Here is a 27,355-nt window from a genome sequence, read left to right as displayed (position 1 = left end):
TCTCTCATAAGATTAACTGAAACTTTATAACCTAGTAACTCACTGTTAGATTTCTAATTCCAAGTGGTTTCACACATGTCAGAGATATTAAATTGTCATAATTTCACTCAGATGATATATACTATTAAAAGTCCAAGGCTCTCTATATCATTCTCATTGAAATACATTCTTTTTGACCACAACTGATAGTTTAATTTTTAGTAGAAATAAAGAGATAAAAACTGTACATATGATTTGATTAGTATAGGGAACTATATCCTATCAAAGTAGCTTAGCACTTTTCATTGTCTTAAGAGAGTTTCCAAGATCACTGAGAGATTTACATGTCTTATTGAGGGGTGATATACTTAGTATATTTTAGAAAAGGCTTCTTGAACTCAAGTCTTTCCGGCTTTCTAATCACTGGATCATAAAGTTTCTCCTAGTATTAATGATAACTGAAGGTTTAGAGGTCACAGAATCACAGAATTTCAAAGCTAGAAGGCATCTATCCCCACCAATACCTGAATTACATAATAGTAGCTGAAATAAAAGTTGTTGCTCAGTAATTCGATAGATATCTGACTCTCCATGACCCTATTTGAGTTTTTTGAGCAATGATACTGAAGCAGTTTGTCACTTCCTTCTCCAATTCAATTTATGGATGAAGAAACTAAAGCAAACTAGGTTAAGTGACTTGCTCAGGATCACAAAGCTAGTAAGAGATTTTTTCCTCACATCAAGATCATCTTCCACCTATTGTTTTTTGTTTTAATATTTGTGGTCAAGAGATGTTTTTTCAACTTGTCTTCCACATAACAGCCATAGTTTTCATGTCCTCCTAAGCCTTTTCTTTAGGCATTCACAACTCTTTCCTTATTTCTTCAGCTAATTTCCTATGACAGAACCCTGAGGTGTTTATTAACCTGGATGCTCTTTCATTAGTAATCTCTAGTGAATCAATGATTCCCCCCCATAAAATGTTTCACCCAGAAGTACACATGATGCTTCAGATGCAGAAGGTTTTTAAAATTTTAAACAAGTTTAGAATCTTATTAAATCTTTTGGTTTCTATAGTCACATTACTGTTTCATTTTGAGATTTGTCTAGGAAAATACCTAGATCTTTTTAAGATGAAATATAATCTGGTCATGCCTCCACCATATTATACTAGTAAAGCTGATTTTTTGAATCCTAGCATAATATTTTACTTTTATACCTATCGAATTTTATCTAGGATAAAACCAAGATAAAACTCAACTTTCTACCCTTCAAAATCCTGATTCCTATCAACAGACTCATTAGTTAACCTTTAGGCTACTTGCAAATTTTATAAGTACCTCATCTGTCCATGTTATAAATTGTTACATAATGATTAATGGCTAGTGTATTTTGGATCTGACCACTTAATCAGTTATGAATTTACTTGTCTAGCCTATATTTCTTCAGGTTTTTCTTAAAAAGAATGCTATAAGATGCTCTGAGTTCTTTGTTTTAATCTAAATTGGTCCACACCATTGACTGTATGTGTGTGTGTGTACACACACACACACATATATATATAGTAACCTTTTCAAAATAATAATTTGAATAGATCTGTTCTTCATAAAGTCATTCTATTTCTAGTATAGCATATTTTTCTAGATCCTAATTTCCAAAGTATTCTCAGATGAGGGTTCTTGTGGTAGGTCACAATCCAAGTGAGAGTCAGCTGCTTTCTACTCTTTAGAATGAGTTCTAGTCCTTAAATGTCTCTAAAAAGGTGGTTTCTGAAAGCTGAAAAAGTCAATCAGTCAGTCAATCAGCATTTATTAAGTATCTACTATGTGCCAGTCACGTCACTAAAATACAAACAAAGATAAAACACAATTCTTGCTTTTGAGAAACTAGCAGGCTAATGGAGGAAAGAACTCATTAAAAAAAGTTGAAAATGCAGGATTGATATCTAGCTGGGAGTAGTAATGAAATTTAGAAGTATACAGTTGGGTGGGAAATGAAGGATGACTTCTCTGGGCACACTCCTCAAAAAGAGGATTTAGGAAGAACTCCCTGATGTTCACTCTCCATCCACTCCAGAGAGAGAGGGAGGAGCCCCCAGAACAGAGATTACTGAGAAGGTATGTATTGTAGGGATGATTTACAAGAATCATCTTGCAGGATGATGAGGTTCCAGAGAGCATGATGAAGTCCAGGGTACAACACAGTGAGAAATGAAGAGATGACTGCCCTGTGTACCCTCCTTAAATCAAAGATCTAGGAGGTGTACTATTAAGAGGAAGAAAAAGGCCCCAAAATCAGAGGGAATACTATCTAGTTTAACACTCTGCCAAGTCTTTTGTTTATTTGTTTGTTTACAAGACAATGGGTTTAAGTGACTTGCTCAAGGTAGGTAACTGCTAAGTGTATGAAGTTAGATTTGAACTCAGGTCCTCCTGACTCCATGGCTGATGCTTTAGCCAATATGCCACCTAGCTACTCCGCCCAAGTCTTAAAAAAGATATCATTTTAATAGACTAAAAATTCTCATGAACTGCTGATAATTATGTGTTTGCATGGTTGAAACTTTAACCCAAATTCAGGAATTGACATTTATCATTGTTCAAGTTAAAATGTTGAAAGAATGGATTAGATAAGCAATATTAGAAAATAAGTGTCTTTGTAGTTTAGAAAAGGGCAAGTTCTCTCAAAAAAATATCATCTCAGACACTACCTGAATTCATCATCTCTAACCCCAATTCTCCTCTCTTCCAATTAAAGTCTCATCATCTGTCCAGTGTCCAAAGCTCATACTCTTGGATTTGTTTTGGAAGTCTCATTCTTTTTTACACTAAATAACCAATCATTTGATAAAACTTGCCATTTCTGCCTTCATGGCCACCCTCACATCCTTCTAATTCCTTTTCTTTATACACATAGCTACTACCTTACTTCAAGTTCTTATTACTTCTCAACCAGATTATTAATGCAATAGTCTCCAAATTGGTCACTCTGTCTCAAGAATTTTACCTCTTTATCCTGCACACTGCTACTAAAGTATGTATATGCTTGCTGTCTTTACCATTTGAATGTGAGCTCTTTCCTAACATATTTTCATTCTTTATATTTATATCCTCCGTAGCCAACACAATTCCTGGAAGATAGTAGGTACTTAATATATACTTTTTTATTGACTGACTTATTTACCTTAACTTGCCTTGCCCTCAATTTCCTCATTTGTAAGATAGAATTTTTTTTTAAGTTTTTTTTTGGATTTTTTTTGGCAAGGCAATGGGGTTAAGTGGCTTTCCCAAGGCCACGCAGCTAGGTAATTATTAAGTGTCTGAAGTCCAATTTGAACTCAGGTACTACTGACTCCAGGACCAGTGCTCTATCCACTGTGCCACCTAGCTGCCCCCACATAAGATGGAATTCTAAGAGGAATTCTAGAGGAATTCTAGGTTCTAGCCTAGAGAAATTCTAAGGTTCATTTTAGCTCTTTCTGTATAGATCCTGAGAACCTGCTAGTTTTGTTCTGTAGAACCTTATATTTTATATCATGTATCTTTTTTAGTTTTGTAACACTGGCAATTTTGTCTTCATTCAAGTAGTTAATAAAAATATAGCCAATGACAGGGACTTGGTAGGATGCCACAAAAAGAGCTCGCACTGTTTTTGACATTGATCAGCATTCTTTGTGCACAGTCATTTACAGCTTTAAATCCACTTCAGGCCATGATCTTTTAACTCCTGCTTCACCATCATTTCCATATCAATATTATGGGATAGATACAATATTGAAATGCTTTTCTAAAATCCAGGTTGGTTTTGTCCATTAGATCATCTTCAATTATTAGTCTTTTAAAAGTCACAGTATTGGTTTTATTTATCTAACAGATATCATTTACTGAATTTTATACATATTCCTACCAGATCATGATATTTTTATAGTGGTTTTTCTCTTAATTTTTCAAAACATAGAGACAGAGTGAAAATTTTATGAGAAAGGTTAAGTAACAAATTTGATGACTTTACTCATGATCTTATAAAAGATTAATGATGGAAAATTCAAGGCTCATTATTCTTAATTTTATAATATCTATATCTATATCTATATCTATATCTATATATGTATATATAGTATTTCCATTCTACAGGTAAGGCATTCAGAGAGGATTAAAAAGAAGCTAATGAGAAACCTGAATTAAAATTTCTAAATTCATTCATGTATCCTTCTCCCCAAAGCCTTCATTTTCTTTCCTGAAATTAAAAATGTTACATACCTTTTCTGCCTAGCATTGCTTTAAATCTAATGTAATAGTTAGTAGAGGCATAGTCATATAGAGGAATTGGAAAGAGGTGGGGGCTAGCTAGATGGCTCAGTGCATAGAACTGGGCCTGGAGTCAGGAAGACCTGAGTCCAAATGTGACCTTATAAACCTATTAATCACTAATCACTTGATTCTGGGCAAGTAACTTAACATGTGCCTTAATCCACTGGAGAAGGAAATAGCAAACCATTCCCTGTCAAGAAAACCCCATGAACACTGGGCAATGGACTAAACTAGCGGGAAATACATATGAAAGGATTTCCATATTGGCAAATTGAGAGCTACCACGATCTGTTGAAATCCTAATGTCAGTGAACAAACACCATCATTGTGGATAATATCCTAAGGAAAACCTCATAGGAGGCTTTGTATACTATTAAATTATTTCTTGGAATGTGAATATCAATCTTTTAAGTCCAATCTCTTCCTAAAAACTGTGATACTATATATATATATATATATATATATATATATTGTTCCTTAATTAAGCATACTGGGAAATTTTACTAGATTTTTTAAATTTAGTCAGTTATACATCTATTATACATTGAACTGCTTAGAAAAAAGGAAACTAAAATTTATAGAATTAATAGTGTAGCATTAAAAGGTTAAATAAAAGGAAGAAAATAACTTTGTAAAATAGATAAAAAATGAATATGAAGTATGAAAAGCAGCATAGCACATACTTAATCATATTCAGACAAGAAGGGACTTCAAATAAATGCTACTGCTCACTGGTAAAGCAACCTGGAAAAATTGTCCTTCAGGAAATAAACAATTTTTGAATGTGTTCTTTTAAAAAATCATGCTTGCAGAGATTCTTATATCTTTTCATAAGCAAATGAATGAAATGTAATTCCTGATATTAAACTGTCATTAAACTGGTGCATTAAAATAAACAGGTGTCTTACTGTGGCATGAATGAGATGAATAAGTATCATCAGTCTTCCTTTCTAAACATGATATTTAACAACATTGAAATGCAGCATGGTGTAAAATAAGTAAAAGCTCTCATATGTGAATAAGCAGGCAAGAAGGAAAGAGAACTGCTGCATAATAGGCTTCATTCACATCATTTGTGAAGCATTGATTGATCCTAAAGCCATTCATATTGCTGGCATGTATAATCAAGGTTAGAGTAGTACATCCGATTATATTTTTTCATAAATAGAGTTATCAAGCAGCTTGAATTAGAAGTCTTCCAAGCTTGCAGCTGAGACTAATGTATTATTTCCCTGACTAAAAAAATAAAAATCTGAGTAAGATCAGATAAAATGCAGTAATATTTATTTAATCTTGACTCCGGGTTTACCTTTAATTTGTATGAACCCCAACAGACCCAACATTGTTAAAAGTTAGCCTTCTCAGAAATTTTGAACACATTATTTCTTTCATTTAATTAAGATATAAATTGGTTAAGAAGTTTGCAAGTACATCAGGGAATGACTAACTTCCTTCAGGCAAGGAATACCTTCTTTAATGCCTCAAACAAATTGTGCTACAATAAAATGATATCTAGAATACTAAGTCCTTTATGCCTCTATGATTCTTTGCTTAGGTTGGTTGAAATTATGCATTTAAAGTTGATCCTCCATGGCATTTTATAATGTTAGAGTTTTATTTTAAAAGCAAACAAACCTTGTTTTAAGTCAATATGAACAAGCATGGATTATGTATTATTAGTCCAGGGCTTGGTAACTATCACTACCCCCAAAATATAGTGAAGGAAAGCCTTTCCTAACTGAAACTTTGCACTCACTTGCTCTCTTTTCTGGGTATTTACTATTCTACCTTTCCCCATCCCTGTTAATCCTATTAAACTAATAATTAAGATATTACTTGATGAAGGCTTATAAAGGCTTCTCAAAGATACTGACATTTTAAGGGAGAACTATAAGTGAAAAATCATCCCCATGTGTCCTTATACTCATGTTGAGAGAATCAGTCCCTTATCCTGCCCCATAACCCACCCAAAAAACAACCTAACAAACTTGCCCCTCCCTACCATGAGACCCACAGACACTATTTATCCCATACCTCAAATTCTTAATAGTGATGATGATCTAGAATTTACAAAGTCTTTTAAGGTTTAAAAAGCTCTTTTCAAATATCTTATTTAATTTTCACAACAACCCTGGCAATAGGTGTTTATATTATCCTCATTTTATAGATGAAGCAAAGGAAGATTAAGTGATTTGCCCAGTCACACAGATATTGAGTGTGTGTGTGAAGCAAGATTTGAATCCAGGTATTCCTGTCTTTAAGTCCAGTGCTCTATCTGCTGAATATACTTTGTTGTCTAATCCTGCCAGACCACTGGTCCCTGACCCACTTTGGGTTTAGTTTAGAAGGGTAAAAGAAGAATTACCAGATAACTGATATAAAGATTTGAGAGAAGAGGATAAGAAGATATTTTAAAACTAGTTTGCTATTATCTCTGCAACCAGATACCTGAGCTCTCCAATGATTACATTCCTTAACCCAGAATAGTACATTTTTATATTGGAATGAAATCATTTTAGAGATTTTGCTCTATTACTGATATATAATTCATCTTGCTATAAAATATTATCAGGGGATTTCTTCTCCATTTATAAATTCAAAGTTCTTGCCATTGACTCCCCTTAAAAGGTAGCTGTACAGAGGTAGTGTCAGCCCTAAAAGAGGGACATACCACAAAGCTAGTGCTCATAAGTTGATATCTCTTCTTATAGGAATTCCTTTAACTTCCTATCTTTTCCCTCACTTTCTCCTCATGTTCTTTCATTTTTCTCATAATTCTCCATCACTATATGACCATCAATAACTGAAACCTGTGAGCAAGTATGTTAGAGATAGGAATGGAGTTAATTTTCATGTGTATGCATGCTAGCACATGCTTAATTCAATTGAATCAAACAAGAGTATATTAAATACTTAGTGTGTTGAAAATACTGCAAACAACAATAAAAATAAATAACTCTGACTCAAGGAAAGGACATTTTATGTAGAGGATATAGCATGTAGACAGATAATATCTCACTTAGTAGGTCACCTATTGGAAATTTACCTATCTAGCAGTTTCACCTACTAAGAACCAAAACCTTTATTAATAAAGGAAAAAAAATCTCTGAGTAATCAAAATAGATACCACAAAATCAGTGTACTACGACTCATGCCCATTAATCAGAAGAGAATATGTCAGGCTCTTAAACCCTGTCTGTTTCCCATTTACATGATGATATGAATCTTGACTCCAAGGCAGTATTCTTTTGATTATATCACATTATTTTTTTCAGCATATCTTTATGCATTTTAAAAGAATTGGAGCAGAAATTCTTAGTACCGACTTTTCTAGTGTTTAAATTCAGGAGAAAATTTTATGGCTTGCCTTTCTAGAAATATTTGTGGAATGCAAACTTTGAAAGAGAGAAAAATGAACTTATACTTTTCATTAAAAAATCATAAAAATCATTGAATTTAAGAGCTGGAGGAATCATCAGAAATCATCATTGTCCAAACCATACCTAATAAAAATTTCTCTCAGAAATATTCAGTGAGAGTGAAGTCCATATCTCCTCTTAAGGAGATTCATTTCACTTTTGGTAGGCTCTATTTGTTAGGAAGTTTTTTTTTTTCTTTTATCAAGTCCAGATATGCCTTCAACTTCTACCCAAGGATCCTAATTTGCAGTAATCTGTCTTTAGGTTCTTACAATTGAGATCTCTTATCAGATTATGGACAAGGTATTCCCAAGGCTAAAATCACTCCTTATATTAAATTAGGCCATATGGGAAGCATATTTAATTTTGTTGGTTAATAGAGTATCAGCCACACTGCAGTATATCAAATGGAAATTCTATGTATCCTTTAGCATAGAGTCTAAAGTGGTTCAGGACTGAGATAGAGTCCACTTAGTACTGAATCAATCATTTGCATTGATTTTTTAATAAGAAGTTTACTTTAATTATAGTTATATGAGAAATACTAGAAAGTATATAGGACTATTTAGCTCAAATAGTCTTTCTAACTCATTATATCTTGCAACTGGTTTCACATGAACAGATTAATGATGAAACAGTAAGAATCTAAGATAAAGATTAATACCATTCTTATAGTAAAGAATAGTTATATTTAAAGTTAAAGTGCATTTTGGATCCTAGAACAAAAACAATTCTAGAAGATTCATCTGAAAGCATGATTTTTACACTAAATTCTAAAGTCCTGATGAAATCTGTAATATTGCAATACTGTAACATAGTTATGGGGGGATGTTCATGAGGAAAATGCACTAACAATTAGAATAGATTAATAATAAATATACTGTTGTCAACATAACCTACCATGTAGTTATTTACTGACCTTAGACCCACACACGTAATTCTTTGGAGTTGTGTTATTCCATGACTTAAAGTCATCCAACATCATTGGAAAATTGCTATCAAAAAGATGACTCTTTGTTTCATGGAGAAAGTCATTAAAGCATCCTGCAATTCAGTTTATTTCTGCAATTCATTCTCTTTCCCCTATTTAATAATTCTGGATAAGTTCATTGTACTAATGGACAAAGTCAATGGGTTTCCTGTATAATTGCATGCCATAAATCTCAAAAACAGACATTCTTCATTTATTTTGTTTTCCCTTTGTAATCATGATGCAAAATAAGTGACATACAAAGTCAAATATAAGTGACATATCAAAGAGAGATATGACTGGAAAAAGACTGGGCAAGTTATACAACTGGAGTAAGAGAAAATGATAAACTGTCCTTGCATGCCACTGGTATGCATATAACACTAGAACACTGGGTGAACACTATGTGAAAGATTGACAAGAAGACACAGAAAAGAAGCACACAAGAAGAAAAGACCCTGGAAGAGTTGACAAGTGTGCCACTGGAGGTGTTATGTGCTTTCATGCCTAACAGTTAGGCAGCCAGACTTGGGCTCAAAGAACACTAAAGAGAAAACTCATGTCCTTTTAGCACACTCAGTTCCATGTATTGACTGATATAATTGTCAGGAAGTTTTCCCTCCTTATAGCAAGCTTATATTTACCTCTGTAATTTCTACCAATTGGTTTTTCTTTGACACTCTGGGGTCAGAGTAAGTCAAATTTTTCCTTCTTCATAACTGCCCTTCAAATACTTGTGTGGATGGAGATATCATGTTCCTCTTTCTTCTATATATATACCCAACACTTTAATTTATTTTAATTGCTCCTCATACGTCATGGATTCAAGGCCCTTAAACATCTTAATTGCCCTCCTTGGAGGCTCTCTGGCTTATCAGTACCCTTCCTAAGAGCAGCACCCCTAAGCTAACATAATGTTCAAGATGTGGTCTAAACAAATCAGAGTAAACAGTGGTTATTCTCTTAGTCCTGAAAACTATTGTCATTTTTTTCTGGAATAATATTAGGAGTAAGGAATTAAAATTTCAAGGAAACAGATTTGGCCAGATTTGCAGGGAAACATTCTTATAGTTATCCAAAAATCAAATTCCTTCTCCAGGAATCAGTGCATTTTCTCTCATCAGAAGTCCTTAAACAATATCCATATGATCACTTATTATGTGTGTTGTATAGAGGATTCACTGTTCAAGCATTTGATTGAATTAGATGGTATATTAGATGGTAAATCCAGACTCCCTTTAAACTCTGAAGTTAGACTAACTACTATTTTCATAGATAGTAGGGTAAGTTTTTAGAATTAATCAATTTATTACATATAACAAATACCCACCATTGGTCACCTCTTTAAGGATAGGAAATTGATAACAAGACTAGCTCATATAACTCAAATAGGCTGAAACTGATGACAACTTTGATAATGGTTTATATCTCCAGTTTTGGTACATATTGTACGGGAATTTCTAGAAGTGTACCAGTGATCAATCAATCAAGCAATGAACTTTTAATATGTTATTTATCATGCTATAATATTTATTATGTATCAGGCACTGTACTTGATACTTATGAATATTGCCATGTACCACAATGATAAGGGGAGAAAAGGGGAGGAAAAACCCAGGACCAAAGCTGCCAAGAGCTTCCCAATTAGAATGAATTTGTTCTCAGAATATTTCATTCACTCTAGCCTCAGACTCTCCTCCATCAGTCCTTTCTCATCACCAAGACCAGGTCATTTTGATTCAAGAGCTAAAGCAGCAATTTTATCATTTTTGTTTTCCTTAAATGACCTGGGGACAGTTAGATGACACAGTGGTTAGAGCACTGGCCCTAGTGTCAGGAGGATCTGAGTTCAAATCCAGACTCAAACATTTAATAATTACCCAGTTGTGTGACCTTGGGCAAGTCAATTAACTCCATTGCCTTGCAAAACACACACACAAACACACACACACACACACACACACACACACACACACACACACACACACAAAACACAGAAATAAATAAATGACCTGGAAACAGTTTAATACTGTAGAAACATAGGAAATTAGAATTAGAAGGTTTTCAGGTGCAATTCCTTGATTTTATAGAATTTGTGTTTTGACTAAAGTAATAAATAGCAGAACTTCTTTCTGAATACTGACTTTCTGACTACACATCTTTTGACTCTTTACACATCTTAACCTTTATATCATGCTGCATCTTCAAATCAGTTTTTTTTCCTTTATGCCCTAGCTCTGTGAGATGTGTCTCAAGGAGATATATCATGCCGAAATTTCCTGTGCTCTCTCATACCCCATTCTGAGCACTTCTCAATTCTCTTCAACTAATCCTATATATTAAAGTGTGTGTGCATGTGTGTCTCTGTTTTATAGCTTTGATCATATCTGAAGCTTCTCAGCATAATAGTAAATACTACAAATGATCAGTATGTGTTACAGAGGTAGAGGAGAATGGGTGGATACAAGGAAATTGCCTTCTTAGAAAGCATAGGTAGAGAGAAAGTGGGATATTTTGCTCTACCATTAAACTAAAATGTTTAAGTCTTTCATCTTTGTTTCTCTACTCTAAATTAAAATTCAGGTTCATTCTTTTGTGATGGAATAGGGAGAGGACTAAGAGTGTGTACCAATGCTAACAAGATATGTTACTTCTATTATTTAATAAATTCAGTTCAGTTCAAATATATTCAATTATATTTTAATGGAATCCCCCCCCAACACAACCAGGTAGCCCCCACTTAAAGATTGTTTTGCAGGAAAATAATTAAATTATAAGGTAGCTACTTAGAACTTTGAATACATTTTCCCACAGAAATAAAGTTGCACATTGAAGTTCCATTCTTAGACATATGATATGCCTGAAATTTATTAGTAAAATGATTATTACAACTATATATAACTAACACTTATAAGAAATTTTTTTTTCCACAGAAAAAAATAATTGTCTCATCTTGGGAGGATTTGACGTGTCTTTTCCCCTACCAATAAAACTCTCCATATTTCACTTCATAGCTTCGTAACAGCAAGGAAATATTTTGGGGCTTTTTTTGCTTCAGAGAATGTAGTTTTCCATAGTTATTTAAAGAATACATCTCTCAGAATCAATTGTTCCTTATGCTATCTGAGTAGGCAACAATGGAAAGCTGTTTCCCATTGGGGCTTCAAATTAGTCAAAGACCTTGCTTTTTTTTTTTTGGTTTTTAGATTATTGCTCAAAACATTTTACTATGATTTTGATAGCTATTTTAGCAAAATTTCACACTTACCTCTAAAAGCACTGATATCCCCATAATGTACTTGAAGCACAAAGTATTTACTACCCATTGCTCCTCCAACTCTGAATCCAACACCTTAAAATTTAAAGAAAATTTATAATTTAGAAATGGAACTGCAATCATAAATTTCAAGTTACTGAATTGCAAAATCAAAATGACAAGATTTTAAATAAGGTATATTTAAACTTTTGTCTGCCTGCCACAAAGAAATAAGAATCATTATCAAGCCAGTTATTTCTATGCATGTATATGTATGCAAAATTGATAACCATTAAATCTATTGAACTTACAGGAATTCTAGTAAATGTTTGAATTATAACTACAGCCACTATAAGCAGAAAATTTACTCATTTTGGAAAAACTACTTACTTTAATGTTCATAAAAAAGATTGATTACACAATCCCATTTCCCTCACTTGCTTATGGCAGATAATTATATTCATTTCTTGATTAAATGGTCAAAATGCATATTTTAGTGACCCTTATCAAAGAAGAGGTAATTCAGAGAAATTATTTTTCTCAAAGCAAAGGATATTAGATGCCATGTGTAAATGGATTACATTGAAACTCTTAAAGAAACAATGAATTACATCTAACTGCTTTATCATTCATAACTATTGCTGGGGAAGCATGAGGAGGCAACTAGCAAGAAAAATTCCTGTAAGTGGAAAAAATAGTTCTTTAAACTATTTTTCCAATGTATTTTACTAGATTGGTTAGTATCTTGTGACAAAACTGAAAGAATATTAGATCTTTGGGGATGTAATTTTTTTTAATCAATTGGAAACAGAATGTTTTTGCTTATACATTAGAAGCTATGAACAGTTTAGAAGTAAAGCAAGAAAAAGCTAGCTTGAGATTTCACATGATATGAAATAATCCTGTATCATATCTCTATGATGAAACAACTTTTTTTTAAACTCCTAATACTCTTAGTTCAAGAATGCTTGTGCTTAGAAGACCCAAAGATGACCTGAGGTATACTTGGCTTTCCAATTAGAATGAATTTGTTCTCAGAATATAATAATGCTACGTAAATTGTTATGTAAGCAAGTCATCCCACCATCCCAAATATGCAGGAAAATAGGTGATTATATCAATTAAATCTTTCCAGTATAATATTCCTTCTGGACTATTTTTCTAATTCATACCTACACTTGTAGGTATGTTCCCAGGAGACTGATTACTGCTCCCAGTTTATGGTGTAACTTGTGACCTTTTTTATAATACTCTAACCCATAAGCCTCCATTGATCAATTTCCCATCAACAAATGACCCATAGACACAATCACCTTTTGTAATGGCACAGAAATAGTAGTTATAAAGCAATGCTTCTATAAATCAAAAGTCTACTTTCCAAACAAAAACACTCAATTTCCATGAAAGAAATGGGATCCAATCTAAAGTACAATGTTAGTGAATTCACACTGGTGAGTTGAAAAGACATTTCATAACTCCTGGTACTATAGAACATGAAAGTTCTTTCCCTTAAAGTCTTAATTCAGCTCCCCTTGAGGTCAGAATCTCTGGTATATGGTTCCCAGGATCTATTCCTCTTTATTTGACTTTAGACTGCCAGGGTTAACTCCTTCAAGATGCTTCCTTCCTTGGATGACTTTTTGATTGTGCCTGTCTGGAAAATATGACTCTATTCTATACTGGATAAATCGTCCCCTAGAAATTGAATAGTTCCTTTCAAAGCCGTGAAGTCAATTTGAGAAGGGGAATTGGGGAGAGAGAGAAGAGTAATTCTTAATAGGGAGTTCCTTGCTTGCAATGTCTCCAACTTGCAACTTCCTGGATTGAGTAGCACCCTTGGGTTAATCGTTTCTAGATCCCAAGGCTAATGGGAAAGTTGGGGAGAGAACTGGGAGAAATTTCTCCCATTTTATTGGAGCTATATACACATCTCAACTTTTTCAAACTTGAATGTCTTCTTTTTAGTGTTTGAAAAACAAAGCCTCGGGGAGGTGCAGTTAATTTATTTGCTCAGCCAATCATATCATATCACTTTTTTTGATTCATCAGAGGAAAGTTTTCTTATATCATCACATTTAACACATCATAAGGGTATATTTCCATCTCTACAGTCAGTTTAATACTTCATTAATACATTTTGACTGCATTATGGGTCTTTTGTGACTATACCAGCTAAATTATGTGTTTGCTGGGGAATAATATTCTCCCTGCCTCATTCAAATACAAATAAAATCAATGGGGGTTTTATAACTGCCAAGTAGAACACTGAGGAAATTACTAAATGATCAGAATTAGACAACTTTAAAAAAGATTTTTGGTTAAACTTAAAGATGAAAATACCAAAAAGTATCTTTAATATACCTTTAGGGAGTCTGGTTGGGGGAGCATTCCTTGCCCAGGCATATAAAATATTAGCTTTGTCTGAGCAGGTTCCTTCATCACAGTCCCTGAAACAAAGAAATGATATGGAAAAGAGAGTGTTAAAATCAATAAAAAGACATGAATTTCTCTACATTTCAACCAACTGTAAAAAAAAATAGATTACGTATGAGGTGGAACATAACAGATAATCTGCAACCATATCAATTTACCTATTCCTTCAAGATTGTGACTTTCAGTCAGTACTCAAGATTTCAAATACACTTTTTAAAATTAATTTTTATTAAAGATATTATTTTGGTTTTATAATTTTCCCCCAATCTAACTTCCCCACCCCCAACAGAAAGCAATCTGTCAGTCTTTACTTTGTTTCCATGTTGTACCTTGATCCAAATTGGGTGTGATGAGAGAGAAATCATATCCTTAGAGAAGAGACAAGAATTCTAAGAGGTAACAAGATCAGACAATAAGATATCTGTTTTTTCCTAAATTAAAGGGAATAGTCCTTGAACTTTGTTCAAACTCCACAGCTCCTTAACTGAATACAGATGGCACTCTCCTTTGCAGACAGCCCAAAATTGCTCCTGATTGTTGCACTGATGGAATGAGCAAGTCCTTCAAGGTTGATCATCACTCCCATGTTGCTGTGAGGGTGTACAGTGTTTTTCTGGTTCTGCTCATCTCACTCAGCATCAGTTCATGCAAATCCCTCCAGGCTTCCCTGAAATCCCGTCCCTCCTGGTTTCTAATAGAACAATAGTATTCCATGACATACATATACCACGGTTTGCTAAGCCATTCCCCAATTGAAGGACATTTACTGGATGTCCAATTCTTTGCCACCACAAACAGGGCTGCTATGAATATTTTTGTACAACTAATGTTTTTACCCTTTCTCTTCATCTCTTCATGATATAGACCCAGTAGTGGTATTGCTGGGTCAAAGGGTATGCACATTTTTGTTGCCCTTTGGGCATAGTTCCAAATAGCTCTCCAGAAGAGTTGGATGAGTTCACAGCTCCACCAACAGTATAATAGTGTCCCAGATTTCCCACATCCCTTCCAACAATGATCATTATCCTTTCTGGTCATATTGACCAATCTGAGAGGTATGAGGTGGTACCTCAGATTATCTTTAATTTGCATTTCTCTAATAATTAATGATTTAGAGCATTTTTTCATGTGGCTATGAATTGCTTTGATCTCCTCATCTATAAATTGCCTTTGCATATCCTTTGACCATTTTCAAATACACTTTTGAAAAACCTTTTTTTGTCAGAGAATTATGCTAACACAGTACAGTGTTACTAGATGAAAATTTTGAGATTGAAAATAAAATAATTGAAAACATGCATGTCTACTTATATTTAATACCAATTAAATTTGTTATAAAAATGTTAGAAATTTGAAGAAAATGGACAAAAAAAGAACAAATTTCCTGGGAATTGATTCTAGGAACAAACAAACAACACATTAAAAATAAAATTAGATTTTTTGGGGGGTGTTAATCAGTGTCAACATGAGATGAAAAAAGCCAAACACACCCTAAAACATATTAGAATGAGAAAAGAGAAGCAGAAAAAGATATCTAGTTTGTCATGCTGGATACAACAATGTGTCCCAGAGAGTACCTAATCATAGTAACTCACCTCTGGTAGGCAGCTAAGAGATATTTATTGACTGAAAAAAATGAAACTGCTTCACAAGTATAAAGGAGTGGATAATTCAGTAGTTTACATGGTCTGAAGCAGGAGAGGGAGGTAAGGAGAATTCAGACTGAGAGATTGCCATACAGTTTGTCTTCAAAGTAGGATAAAGTTGAATGTTTATGAAAGAAAGTCACCACTGTATGTGCCTGTAAATACAATCGTGTGTATAATTCATACCTACAGATATTCTCATTTCTATTGTAGTAACATTTTTCTTGCACTCACAAGAAGGTATGTTCATTCTCTTCAACATAAATTCTGGGGTAAATGCAGGGATTTATTTAGATACTTCATCTTTAATTACTAAATTGCAATATCTCAAGCTCTGAACCTTTACCACAGTTCATTAAATATTATTTATTTAATAAGCTAGAGAAAACTATTTCCACACCAGTAGTTGCTTATATCTCTCTATATGTCAAAATCCCTAGTCTCATAGGATTAAATTAATATTAAATTTACTGGCTATGCAAATTTAATCAATAATAAAACAAAAGCATAAATAATTATCTATATATTTTATTCAAGAGAAAGATCACATTAACAATCATTTTTATCTATAACTCTACTTGCAAATGGCTTCTCTTTGTTTCTTGAAATACAATTTCACCATTCTGTATATAGATACTGATTAAAATCTCTCAAGAATCCTCTTCATATTTCTCTCCAAGATAAAAGCTAAATTTAGTCTCCGAGGAAATAATTTGTTTTAGTCCTTTTTCTTTGTCAACTCTTCAGTTATCATAGGTAACAACCTCTCCAGCATGTAAACTACCAGTTTTCCCAGACTCTTCATAGAATTCCCTATAGGATATTTTCTCATCAAAATATTAAGACAGTTCCCCTAATTTCATTTTCCTTAATTCTTCCTCTCTGGCTTCTATAATTTTCTCTCAAACCACCCCATTTATTCTTTCTTCTTTGTCCCTCAAATACCAATTGCCGAAACCCCAATGGTTTCCCTGGCTCTCACAGTAACTAGACCATCCTCAGGAGAGTAAATTTAAACAGAGAAAGAGAGAGAGATGGGGAGAGTAATACTGTCTTGAGGCATTCTGAGAGTAGGGGTATAGTTGGCAAAGGTGAAAGGCTCGTCATAACCACAGCAGTATCTCAAGTCCTAGAAGTGAATATGGAGACAGAAAACCTATTTTGCTATCCCCTTCACATCTCCCCTTAAATCAACAAATACTGCCACAGAGAAACAAAACTGAACATTTTAAAGAAATTTCATAAATTAGATAGCCAAATGTATCAGTTACAGCAACTACATGCAAAGAATACAGAATTCATTTCCAATTCTGACACTGTAAGGAGTCTATGATCATCTGAAAGCAGATTTACCACAAAGTCACTTAATTAGGCAGCAAGGAATTATGGACTGTGGAGAACAGGAAGTTGATATCATTTGCATGTTTCACCCCACTTCCATTATTTAGTGCTTAAAAAATTGAAGTTGATTTCTAGAGTTGATCTTTCCAGTAGTAGGAGGGCAAAATTCACTCATTTAAGGGTATTGTCTTGGTGGACTGCTCTCCAGAGTCCATAGTGCTTCTCTATTCTGCACATATAAATTTTTCTCTTCCTTTAAGGCCAATCTTGTGCCACCCCCACAAGGATGCTTTCCTTCATCCTGCCAGCTAACAGTAATTTATCTTCCTAAAAATTTCCATAAATACTTTGTCTAGCTCTGTCCTTTATCTATCCTATTCCCTAATAAAATGTAAGCTCACTGAGTACAGGGACTATATTATTTTTTTCCTTTCTTAGTGCCTTGAACAATGCTTTATACATACATAGCTAATAAATTGTTTTTAAACCGAAATATTGCTATGTGTCCTTTTGAGGAGAAATCCATTTTTTCATAGTTCATTTCATTTGGTTGTTAATTCATACTGGAGAAGGGGAATTCATATGGCATTCAGTTCAACAATGTGAGATCCATGACTATTTTACTTTTCTTTCATTTTTTTCAATTGCTCTGAATCTGGGTGGAAAATAGAAACATATAACTGTAACTTGCATATCATACCCCACTTTTATCAGATTGCTCCATTCTTCTAATTTGGTTTAGAAATCATTTACTAAGGTTGACATTCTAAATGACATTTTTTAAAACAATAGTTGTCAACCAAAAAATTTGATACTAACTTTATTTATCTTAAAATAAAAATAAGTATGTTCATGAAACTTACAAAAAATTGTGAATAGTCTATTGGAAATTAGAGAGTAAATGAAAAGAAATGCACTGACACTTTTTTTCTTTGTTCCTCTCCAGACTGTACTTCTGACTCTTGGATTTTTTTCTACAATTCCAAAGAAACATTCTACTCTTGGACTTATCATACTGAAAGTACCTTCCAGAAGTCCTTGTGATTATTTGCCTTGAGACCTTCAATTTTAAGGAAAGAAATGAGCATTCCTCTCCATGCTACACTCTTGACTTTCCCTCTCTTGTTACAAATACTTCCTCACCCTAAAAATTCACTGTCCCTGGCCCCCCCCCCCACTTCCTAGGAAACCTCTTTCTCTTTCTCTGATTGGCTGGTTCTTCCTAGAACTTTCATTTTAAGGGAAAAACCCAGGCCAAATTGCAGTCTGAACTCTCTCTCTACCATGCCCCAACATGTATACTTTTCTCTCCATCTCTTTCTCAGTTCCTTTAAAATTTTCTCTTTTTGAAATATAAGCTCTTTGAGGGAAGGGACTGTCTGTAGTCCTACTTGCATTTCTTTTTCCAGCACTTAGCACAGTTTGGAATTAAGCAAGTATTTAATAAATACTTGTTGATATGACTTAACTTGACTTTCTAATTTTCTCATCTTTTTCTATGAGGATTTGTTTGTGAGAAAACAGCATATGTAATACATACAGATGTTTATGGTAAGGATAGAGACATAAGCTTTATCTTTGTAAAAGTCTTTATTTGTAATATAATTAATTTATAATAATTTATTTTGCTAATTTTTCCAGTAAATGTAAACCTGACACAGGATATGGTCTAAAAGATTTATAATGATATTAGTTAAATACCAATTATTTATTTAGCCAAATAATTTTATCTGTACTAACTTTACCAAGGGAATCACTATAGAATTAATTCCCTTAAATGGTCAACTCTTTTGAGTGCTTTTAAAAGATGATTATATCTATAAAATTTCTATTTGTATGTCACCTGTCATATAACCTGCATTAAAATGATGTATACTTGCAAAATAAGGTAAGCTTGCAATCCACTTCCCCCATGTGGATGTTTCTGGAATCTGTTTCCAGGTATGTGTAAGGGAGGACCTAGTTTGTAAAAGAGAGTCTTTCCTGTCTGCTTATTGTGTGGCAAAAAAAAGAGACTTTTTAGTTGGTTGCTAAGATAGAACAATGTGCATAAAAGGATCCAATGACATAAATAACCTTCCTCCCTTTTTCCTGATGTTGAGAAAAGTAATAATTTCAGTAACCTTCTAGGTAGGGAGAATATCAGCAATTTATTCTTCCCATGCAGAATAACATAAAGCTAAGAACACATGGCATGACTTTTTGTCTTTTGTGTTTTCTTTTCTTTTCTTGTTTTTATGTGAATGGATGTTAGAGATGGAAAACACAAGAACACAACTTCAGTGAGTTATAAGAATAGCAGAAGAGTACAGAAGAGGTCCAGGAACTGGAATTCATATCAGGGTTTCTTGGCAGCCATGCTTAAATGAAGAGCTCCCATAAAAGCTCCCAGGAATGACTTTTCCATGGCAGTGATGAAACAATTCATCCATGACTATAGCCACATTTGGAAGAGAAGGTGGTAAAGTGAATACTTTTCTGCATCTTCTTTAAGTGTGAGCCCATTCTTCCCAGGGATTGAGGTAGTAGGGTACAAAGTACATCCCTGGTTTGAGGGAGAACATGTTGGTATTTCTATAAGATCTCAACAAATATAATTTTGTATAAAGTTAATTCATGTTAATTAGTCAAATTAATATTAGAATACCAATTACTGAGTCAATCAATAATACATTAAAATATTAATCTGTAAACTGTTGATTGATATTGAAAAGAACAGAATGGAAACCTAAGCCTAGGAAGACACTTTCACCTCTTAAAGAGATCCCTAGAACTCTAAGGGAGACAGATGTAACTGGCTGCCTTCTGGATACCCAACTTCCTAATATGAATGATAAGAATTCTAACAGTCTATATATAAAGAGCTATGTTAAAAAGCTGACAATGATTTAAAAAAAGAATTAAATATTCAGATTGTTTTCTCTAATGATTTTTGGTATTGTGTTCATCTCAGTCACTTTAACATACACGAATAAGCTTGTTCTTCTCCTCTAGCAAATAGTTTATGAAGTAGTAAAGGAAATCAGCACAAGAAACAGCAAATACATCAAAGAAAATACTCTGTAACTTATCATAATGGTTTCAGAGAATATTAAAATCTTTCATGTCAGCACATATAAATTCAAAATCAGCAAGAAATTTTCTTAATGAGTATGCTAAACAAGAATACATAATATTTATAGAGTATATGTAAAATGGCTTTGAATGCTATTCCCCATGATTCAGTACACTCTCTAATTTATTTCCTTTTTGGAAATTTTGGGTCATACATAGGCATCCTTTTCCTGGTAGATCTTTCAATGAGTCTGATATCTTACACCATTGTCATCAGATATTTTGATAAGTTCTGATGTATCCAAAGTAATGCTGTCATCCAATAGTAATACTAGCACAGAACTTCCTTAAAGGTCAAGTAATGCTATAGTTACTTCATTTTCTTTTTAGCTGGATACCAGTGGAGAATAAAATGTGAGGTAATAAATATACCTTGCATATCTGACCCCATTTCCATAATTTTAATGTTTAAAACTAAAGTTGATATTGCCATACTCTTACTTAACAAGGTTGAAGCAAGTCTATTTTAAAAATCTTTCCTTTAGTTTTATTGTCATAAAATGTAGACAGGAACACTGAAAAACCATAATCTATGATTTGTATGTCATTTCTATAACTTTTTGATTGACTGCTAAACTAGGACTCATACCAAAGTGTTTTCAGCTCTCCAACTGTTCAGCTCTCCAACTGTTTGCTGACCTGTGAAATCCATTTGATAAGTCAAATGGTCCCTTTTGCATCTTCTTGTTTTGTATCTATCTAGGTCTGGATAAATTCTTAATCAAGGGCATTTTTAAAATCTTCCCAGTGTCTCAGCACCAGATCTTAGAGGTACTGTTTGTTTCACTCCCTCTTTAAATCAAAGTTCACTTACAATCTAGATCAGTCATCCATAGATTTTGAATTACTTCATCTTTCTTTTTGTTTTAAATTAAGCTCAAAAAACAGTATGTAATTATTCATAAAAAACAAATGTGTGCAATATTCAACATCTATCATAATTTTCCGTTTTCAGTATGTGGGCAGGAATGAACCCATGCGGACTGCTTGGGGGAACATCTGACCAGAATGGCAAATTATAGATATCTGGGAACCAGAGAGTCTTGACATAACAACTATGCAAAGTGGTTTTTTCTTCTCTAAGTTGACTGGAAAAAATTTTAATATTTAATATAAAGCATGCAAACCAGTAACTTTCTCATGAGTCACTGTCAAGAATACTATATCTATGATGAAGAATCAATAAGATTGGTGACCTGTGTGATGAATAAAGTCCTGCAACATAATGTACCAAGAATTAAAGGGCTTGGGATGCTGAAAAGTGACAAAAAACATTTTCTTTTTCATTTTATACTATAATAGTTAAAGAAATGACATTGTCAGTTGTGATGAGCTTTGCAATTAAATATCATGAGCTATTTGCAGAACTACCTAAACTAAAGGTCTAATTGATTATTATTTACATTTTTCTATGTGAATAGTTTAGGGAAAACTATCTTGTGTGGTTAAAGAAAAGATTGTTAAAAATCAATGATTTGGAGAGATCCAGAGTTGTCATTTTTTTTAAAGATCTCATTTCAAAAAAGTCTCTAAAGGTTGAACTTTCTCCTCTATCAGGCCACACCCAAATTTACAAGGAATCTAATCTAAGGGGAATTCCACTCAATCAAGCTTGGGTGGAATTATTCTTGTCTAGATTGCCTAAGGCTGGGAGTGGTTTGGGTATAGGTATAGCCTCTCAGTACAAGAGTGATATGGTATCACTATCAGGCCCTCATTGTAATATTCATTATTTCTTATTGATTGTTAACCAAGCAGTGTTGACTGCCACCCTTTGAAACCCTCAGTTTTCGAAGATGATATAGGCCATAAACTTGCTGCCATAAAGGTCTTTGCCATTCAAGAGTGCTATTGACCTTTATTTTATTTTATTTTATTTAAGGCAATGGGGTTAAATGACTTGCCCAAAGTCACATAGCTAGGCAATTATTAAGTATCTGAGGCCAAATTTGAACTCAGGTCTTCCTGACTCCAGGGCTGGTGCTCTATCTACTGTGCCACTTAGCTGCCCCCTTGACCTATTTTTTTTAATATTAAAATGCTAGTATTGTTAATAAAATGACTAATTAGTTGGAAATGATATCTCTTGAATTTTTTAAATTCCACAGTGATCAGGAAATCTCAAAGTGTTACTGTATTTTGGGATTTGCACCATTAGTACAACGTCATTCACAAACAGAAAACACTGGAATATCTTGTCATCCATAGAAAATACCCCTTTGCCTTAGATGCTACACTATCCCCGCCCCCCCCCCCCCCCGCAATGACAGTGACAGACATTGTTTTTAAAGAAAGGTTTTATTTATTTTGAGTTTTACAATTTTCCCCCTATTCTTGCTTCCCTCCCCCCCACCCCCCACAGAAGGCAGTCTGTTAGTCTTTACATTGTTGCTATGGCATACATTGATCTAAGTTGAATGTGATGAGAGAGAAATCATATCCTTAAGGAAGAAAAATAAAGTATAAGAGATAGTAAAATTAGTGGTAGACATTTTTGATGAACATATCTCACCAGTTCCTTGCTTGATCTTATTTCTTGAATAAAGTGATATAGATCATATACTTTAAGCAATCATATGTGATAATACCAAATTCATGGGAGACAACAAGTTGGAGGACAGCACAGTAGTCTTTTGCGTTCTCTTTATTTTCAATTGCATGATTGTATAGTCTCTGAAAAAGACTTTATTATACTTGATTTATTGTAGAGGTTTATTTTTATCTCTGTTTTCAGGATTATTTCTATTTCCAACCAAAGTCAAAAATACTATTTAAAAAAACCCTTTACTTATCTTTTTTACTTTTTTTATTTCCAAGTCTGTTCATGAATGGCCTATTAGACATTCCATACTAGATATTCCATAGGTAAATTCAACATATCCAAAAGAGAAGTCATTATATTCCTTCCTCCCCCAATCTGGCCCATTTCCAAACTTCTAAATTATTGTGAAATAACCAGTGGTATTCTCTATCCAGAGCACCAGGTTTCCAACTCTATTGTCATCTTTAACCCATTCATCCCTCATATCTAATCAGTTATTTATTTACACAATGTTCTTTTCCTTGGCTTCTACAATCTAATCAGTACTGTGTTGAGTCCCTCTCCCCCTTTCCAAACTCCTTTATCTTTCCCCAGGCTAGTGTTGAAGGGGTGAGAGACAAGGAAGACAAGTTCTCCCTTTGTACACCAAGGTCTCCAAAGTCTTCATTTATTTACCAAAACAGAAGTATTTAAATATCCTTTCTAGTCCCTAATCCACTCCCACTCCCATGGCACTTAGTAAAACAACATTCATGTGCTCAAGGGCACCAGGTGATGATAGTTTACAGTGCTCCCACACATAACAATCCCTAACAATACCAGACATACTACTTGATTTCCTACACAGTATCTCATCTTTTACCTTGTCATAACTTTGCCAATTTATATCCAGTGGTTAGAATGTTATCCTGTCTCCTTATAACTGTTTCCTTCCAGACTTAACTTAAACTTTGCCTTTCAAGTGAGGCCTTTTCTGTCTCCTCCAGGGGTTAGTACATCCCTCTTCAAGGTTTCCTATATTTGAGTTAGATATAGTAGACATGTTGTCTCCTTAACTAGAATGTAAATTCTCTGAAGGCAGTGATTGTTTTATTTTGGTTATATATCCTCAGAATTTAGCACTGTTCCTAGTGTGTAGTGAGCACTAATAAATGGTTATTGAGTAACTGATTTGTTTTCCTAGTTTGTTTTATCCTTCAAAGTCTAAGTGATGACTTTGCTGACCAGGTTTCCTTTTAACTTGTTTCTTTTTGTTTTGTGACATAATCTACTTTCTTTTTTCTCTGATGTTTTAAAAGATAAGTTTATATTCTAAACCAGTATTCTCTTTATCTGACAAATTCATCTCCTTGGTTAGCTGGTCAAGGCTGAGTTTGTTTAGGCTTTCTTGGTCTCTGTACAGAATTTTACTTATAGTAGGTAAATATCTGTAAGAAATTGTTAGAAGCAGTTTAAATCCCCTTTGTTCTATCTAATATATTTCATCATTAATGTCTAGTTCTTGTCCTTTGTTATCAAAGAAGAACAAAATGATATTTCTATGTTTGAGATAATTACAGTGTGTCCAACTATGAATGATAAAACCAATACAAGCTTGGAATGCTCTACCGCAGGTTGGGCACAAATAGTCCATGTGAACACCTGAGGTACTTACTCTAAATTTATGCACATAGGGTTTCCATCAAGCTTCTTTAATTCTGCCTTCCTCATAGAGTACAGCACCCTCATTGATGAAGGTATGCCATGCTGGGTGGTCGTGTGCTTGTGTCTCCCATGCTGCACAATTTCAATTCTAAAATTCTTAAGAGACCTTCAGGATGTCATGGTATCACTCCCCCCTCCCCACTCCCCTCCCATGAGTGTTTGTCCTATGTGAGTTCTCCATAAAATGGTCTTTCTGGCAAGTGTACTTCTGGCATCCTAACAATGTGTCTAGCCCATCGGGTTGCACTTTCTGTAGTAACATTTGAATGCTAGGCATTTAGCTTGAGAAAGGACCTCATTGTCTGGTATCTTCTCCTGCCAGTGGAACTTCAGAATCTTCCCAGGACAATTTAAATGGAAGCTTTTCAGTTTCAGTATCTTGACATGACGCTGGTAGATTGTTCAGGTTTCATAGGCATACAGCAATGAGGTCAGCTTCAATTTAGTAGTTAGTCTAATACCTCTTCACTCCTATACTTTCTTTCATAGCCTCCCAAATGCTGAGCTAGATCTGGCAATTCATGTGTCAACCTCATTGCCAAAGTGTACTTTCCTGGAAAGGACACTGCCAAGGTAAGTGAACTTGTCCACAGTACTCAAAATTTCTCCATTAATGGTGTGGTGTTGGCTGATGGAGCACAGAGAATTGATCCATACTTTGTTGCATTTCAGCTTCAGAGGCTGCAACGAGTGCACAATCATCTGCAAACAGAAGATCATGCACCAACATTCCATCCCCTTTGTTCTTAGCTTGGAGCCTTTTCAAGTTGCAGAATTTGTCATCAGTGTGGTAGTTGACCTTGATGCCATGTTCAGCCTCAGGGAAAGTGTTTGTTAACATGGCTAAAAATATCATGCTAAAAAGTATGGGAGCAAGGACATACCTTGTTTCACTCCATTTGAAGATCAGAAAATCTTGAGAGCATCTACCACCATCCAGAATCCAGGCAAGAATACCATCATGAAATTGACATACAATACTGATGAACTTTTCTAGGCAACCAAATTTTGGCATAATTTTCCATTTTAACAATATATTATATGTATATATATATATATATATATATAAATTTATATGTATAAATATATAATTTTATATTATGAAGGAACATAAAATAATATGATATATAATATCTGATATAATTTTCCATTATATTACAAATGATAGTATTGAAGGCCTTGGTCAGATCTATGAATGTTGAATTTGCACCTCTCTTCTGCTCCTGGCATTTTTACTGGAGTTGTCAGGCAACAAATACTATATCGACTGGTTCCTCAAACCTTACTGAAGCCACACTAGCTCTCAGTGAAGTGACCATCTTCCAGGTGAAGGATAATTCTAATGAGAAGAACCCTGGAAAGAATTTTACCAGCAGTGACTAAAAGAGAAATAATCCTATGATTGTCACAGAACCATCTATTCCATTTACCTCTATAGAGATGGATGATAGAGGCATCTTTGAATTCTTGGGGGATAATCCTTCATGCCATATAACCTAGAACATTTCAGTCAGCTTTTTAATGAACAATGAACCCCTACTTTGTATATCTCAGCTGCAATAGAATCAGCACCAGGTACATTGCCACTTGAAAGAAGCCTAATGGCATTTCAAAACTTCTTCAGTTGGAACTTCAACTAGGGACTGATTGACTTCAATTTGAATAATAATGTTAGTCCTTCATTTTCAAAGAAGATCACAACATCAGGGAGGTGATGCCATGTCAACCACATGAACTGAATTTCAGTGAGGGGATGTTGTGCTATGTTACCATAGTCATTTTCTCCTCCAGAGCCATCTGGGTCCAGTGCATCAGGATGACTAGAGATGGTCCTGGATGTGAGGTAATCAGTGTTAATGACTTGCCCTAAGTCACACAACTTTTAAGTGGCAAGTATCTGAGGTCATATTCAAACTCCTGATCTCCTGACTCTAAGGTCAGTGTTCTATGCACTGTGCCACCTAGCAGAGAAGAGTTCCCACTCAGAGACATACTCTAATCTCTTGACATTAATTCTTCTAGTAGTCATTTTGCCTTGTGGTCACAACTTCAGTTGAATGTGAATATTTAACTTCCAGAGGATGAGTCTGTGATCAATCCAGCACTCTGCATCACACATTGCCTTTGCTACTCTCACATCTTGTCTGTCCCTTCTCATTACAATCATATAGTATATTAGATGTCAATGTTTGCTATGAGGGTCCATCCAGGAATTTTTATTACATTTAGGTAAATGAAAGATCGTGTTTGTGATGAGATGATCATGAGATAAAGAAGTCTTCTGGACTCCCTGTCATGTCTGGTTATCTGATCCTACTCCACCATTAAAGTCACACAGAATCATAACCTTATCCTCTTTTGGTACATTGATGATAACTGTCTCCATGTCTTCATAAAATTTTTCTTTGACTTCCTCAAGGTTTGTCACGGTGGGAGCATAGGAACTATTAATTTTGGCATGGCATTTTCCTGGAAGTGGCAACCTCATTGTCATGAGCATGTAATTCACTTCTTTTGGTAGACATTCAAGAATGTTGACTAGATTAGTTTTGATTACAAAACCTACCCCAGCTTCATGGCACTTCCCTTAACTGTGGCCACTCCAGAAAAAACATGTATCCAGCTCTGACTTAGTAAGTTG

General features: G+C 34.2%; 1 protein-coding gene across 9 annotated transcripts in view; it reads right to left on the bottom strand.

Annotated features, from left to right (window-relative positions):
- The window catches only part of PAM (peptidylglycine alpha-amidating monooxygenase), a 478,021-nt gene that overhangs the window by 158,467 nt on the left and 292,199 nt on the right, over positions 1-27,355 (bottom strand). For all 9 annotated transcript variants that reach the window (XM_074207272.1, XM_074207271.1, XM_074207266.1 and 6 more), the window contains 2 exons: positions 14,296-14,381; positions 11,947-12,030 (listed from right to left, as the gene is read on the bottom strand). In XM_074207272.1, coding sequence (XP_074063373.1) covers positions 11,947-12,030; positions 14,296-14,381 — 170 coding nt within the window. The remainder of the gene's footprint in view (positions 1-11,946; positions 12,031-14,295; positions 14,382-27,355) is intronic.

This window comes from Macrotis lagotis, chromosome X, assembly GCF_037893015.1.
Source record: "Macrotis lagotis isolate mMagLag1 chromosome X, bilby.v1.9.chrom.fasta, whole genome shotgun sequence".
Classification (NCBI taxonomy): Eukaryota; Metazoa; Chordata; class Mammalia; order Peramelemorphia; family Peramelidae; genus Macrotis; species Macrotis lagotis.
Note: the sequence above shows the minus strand (reverse complement) of the source record. Positions and strands in the feature narration are given on the sequence as shown.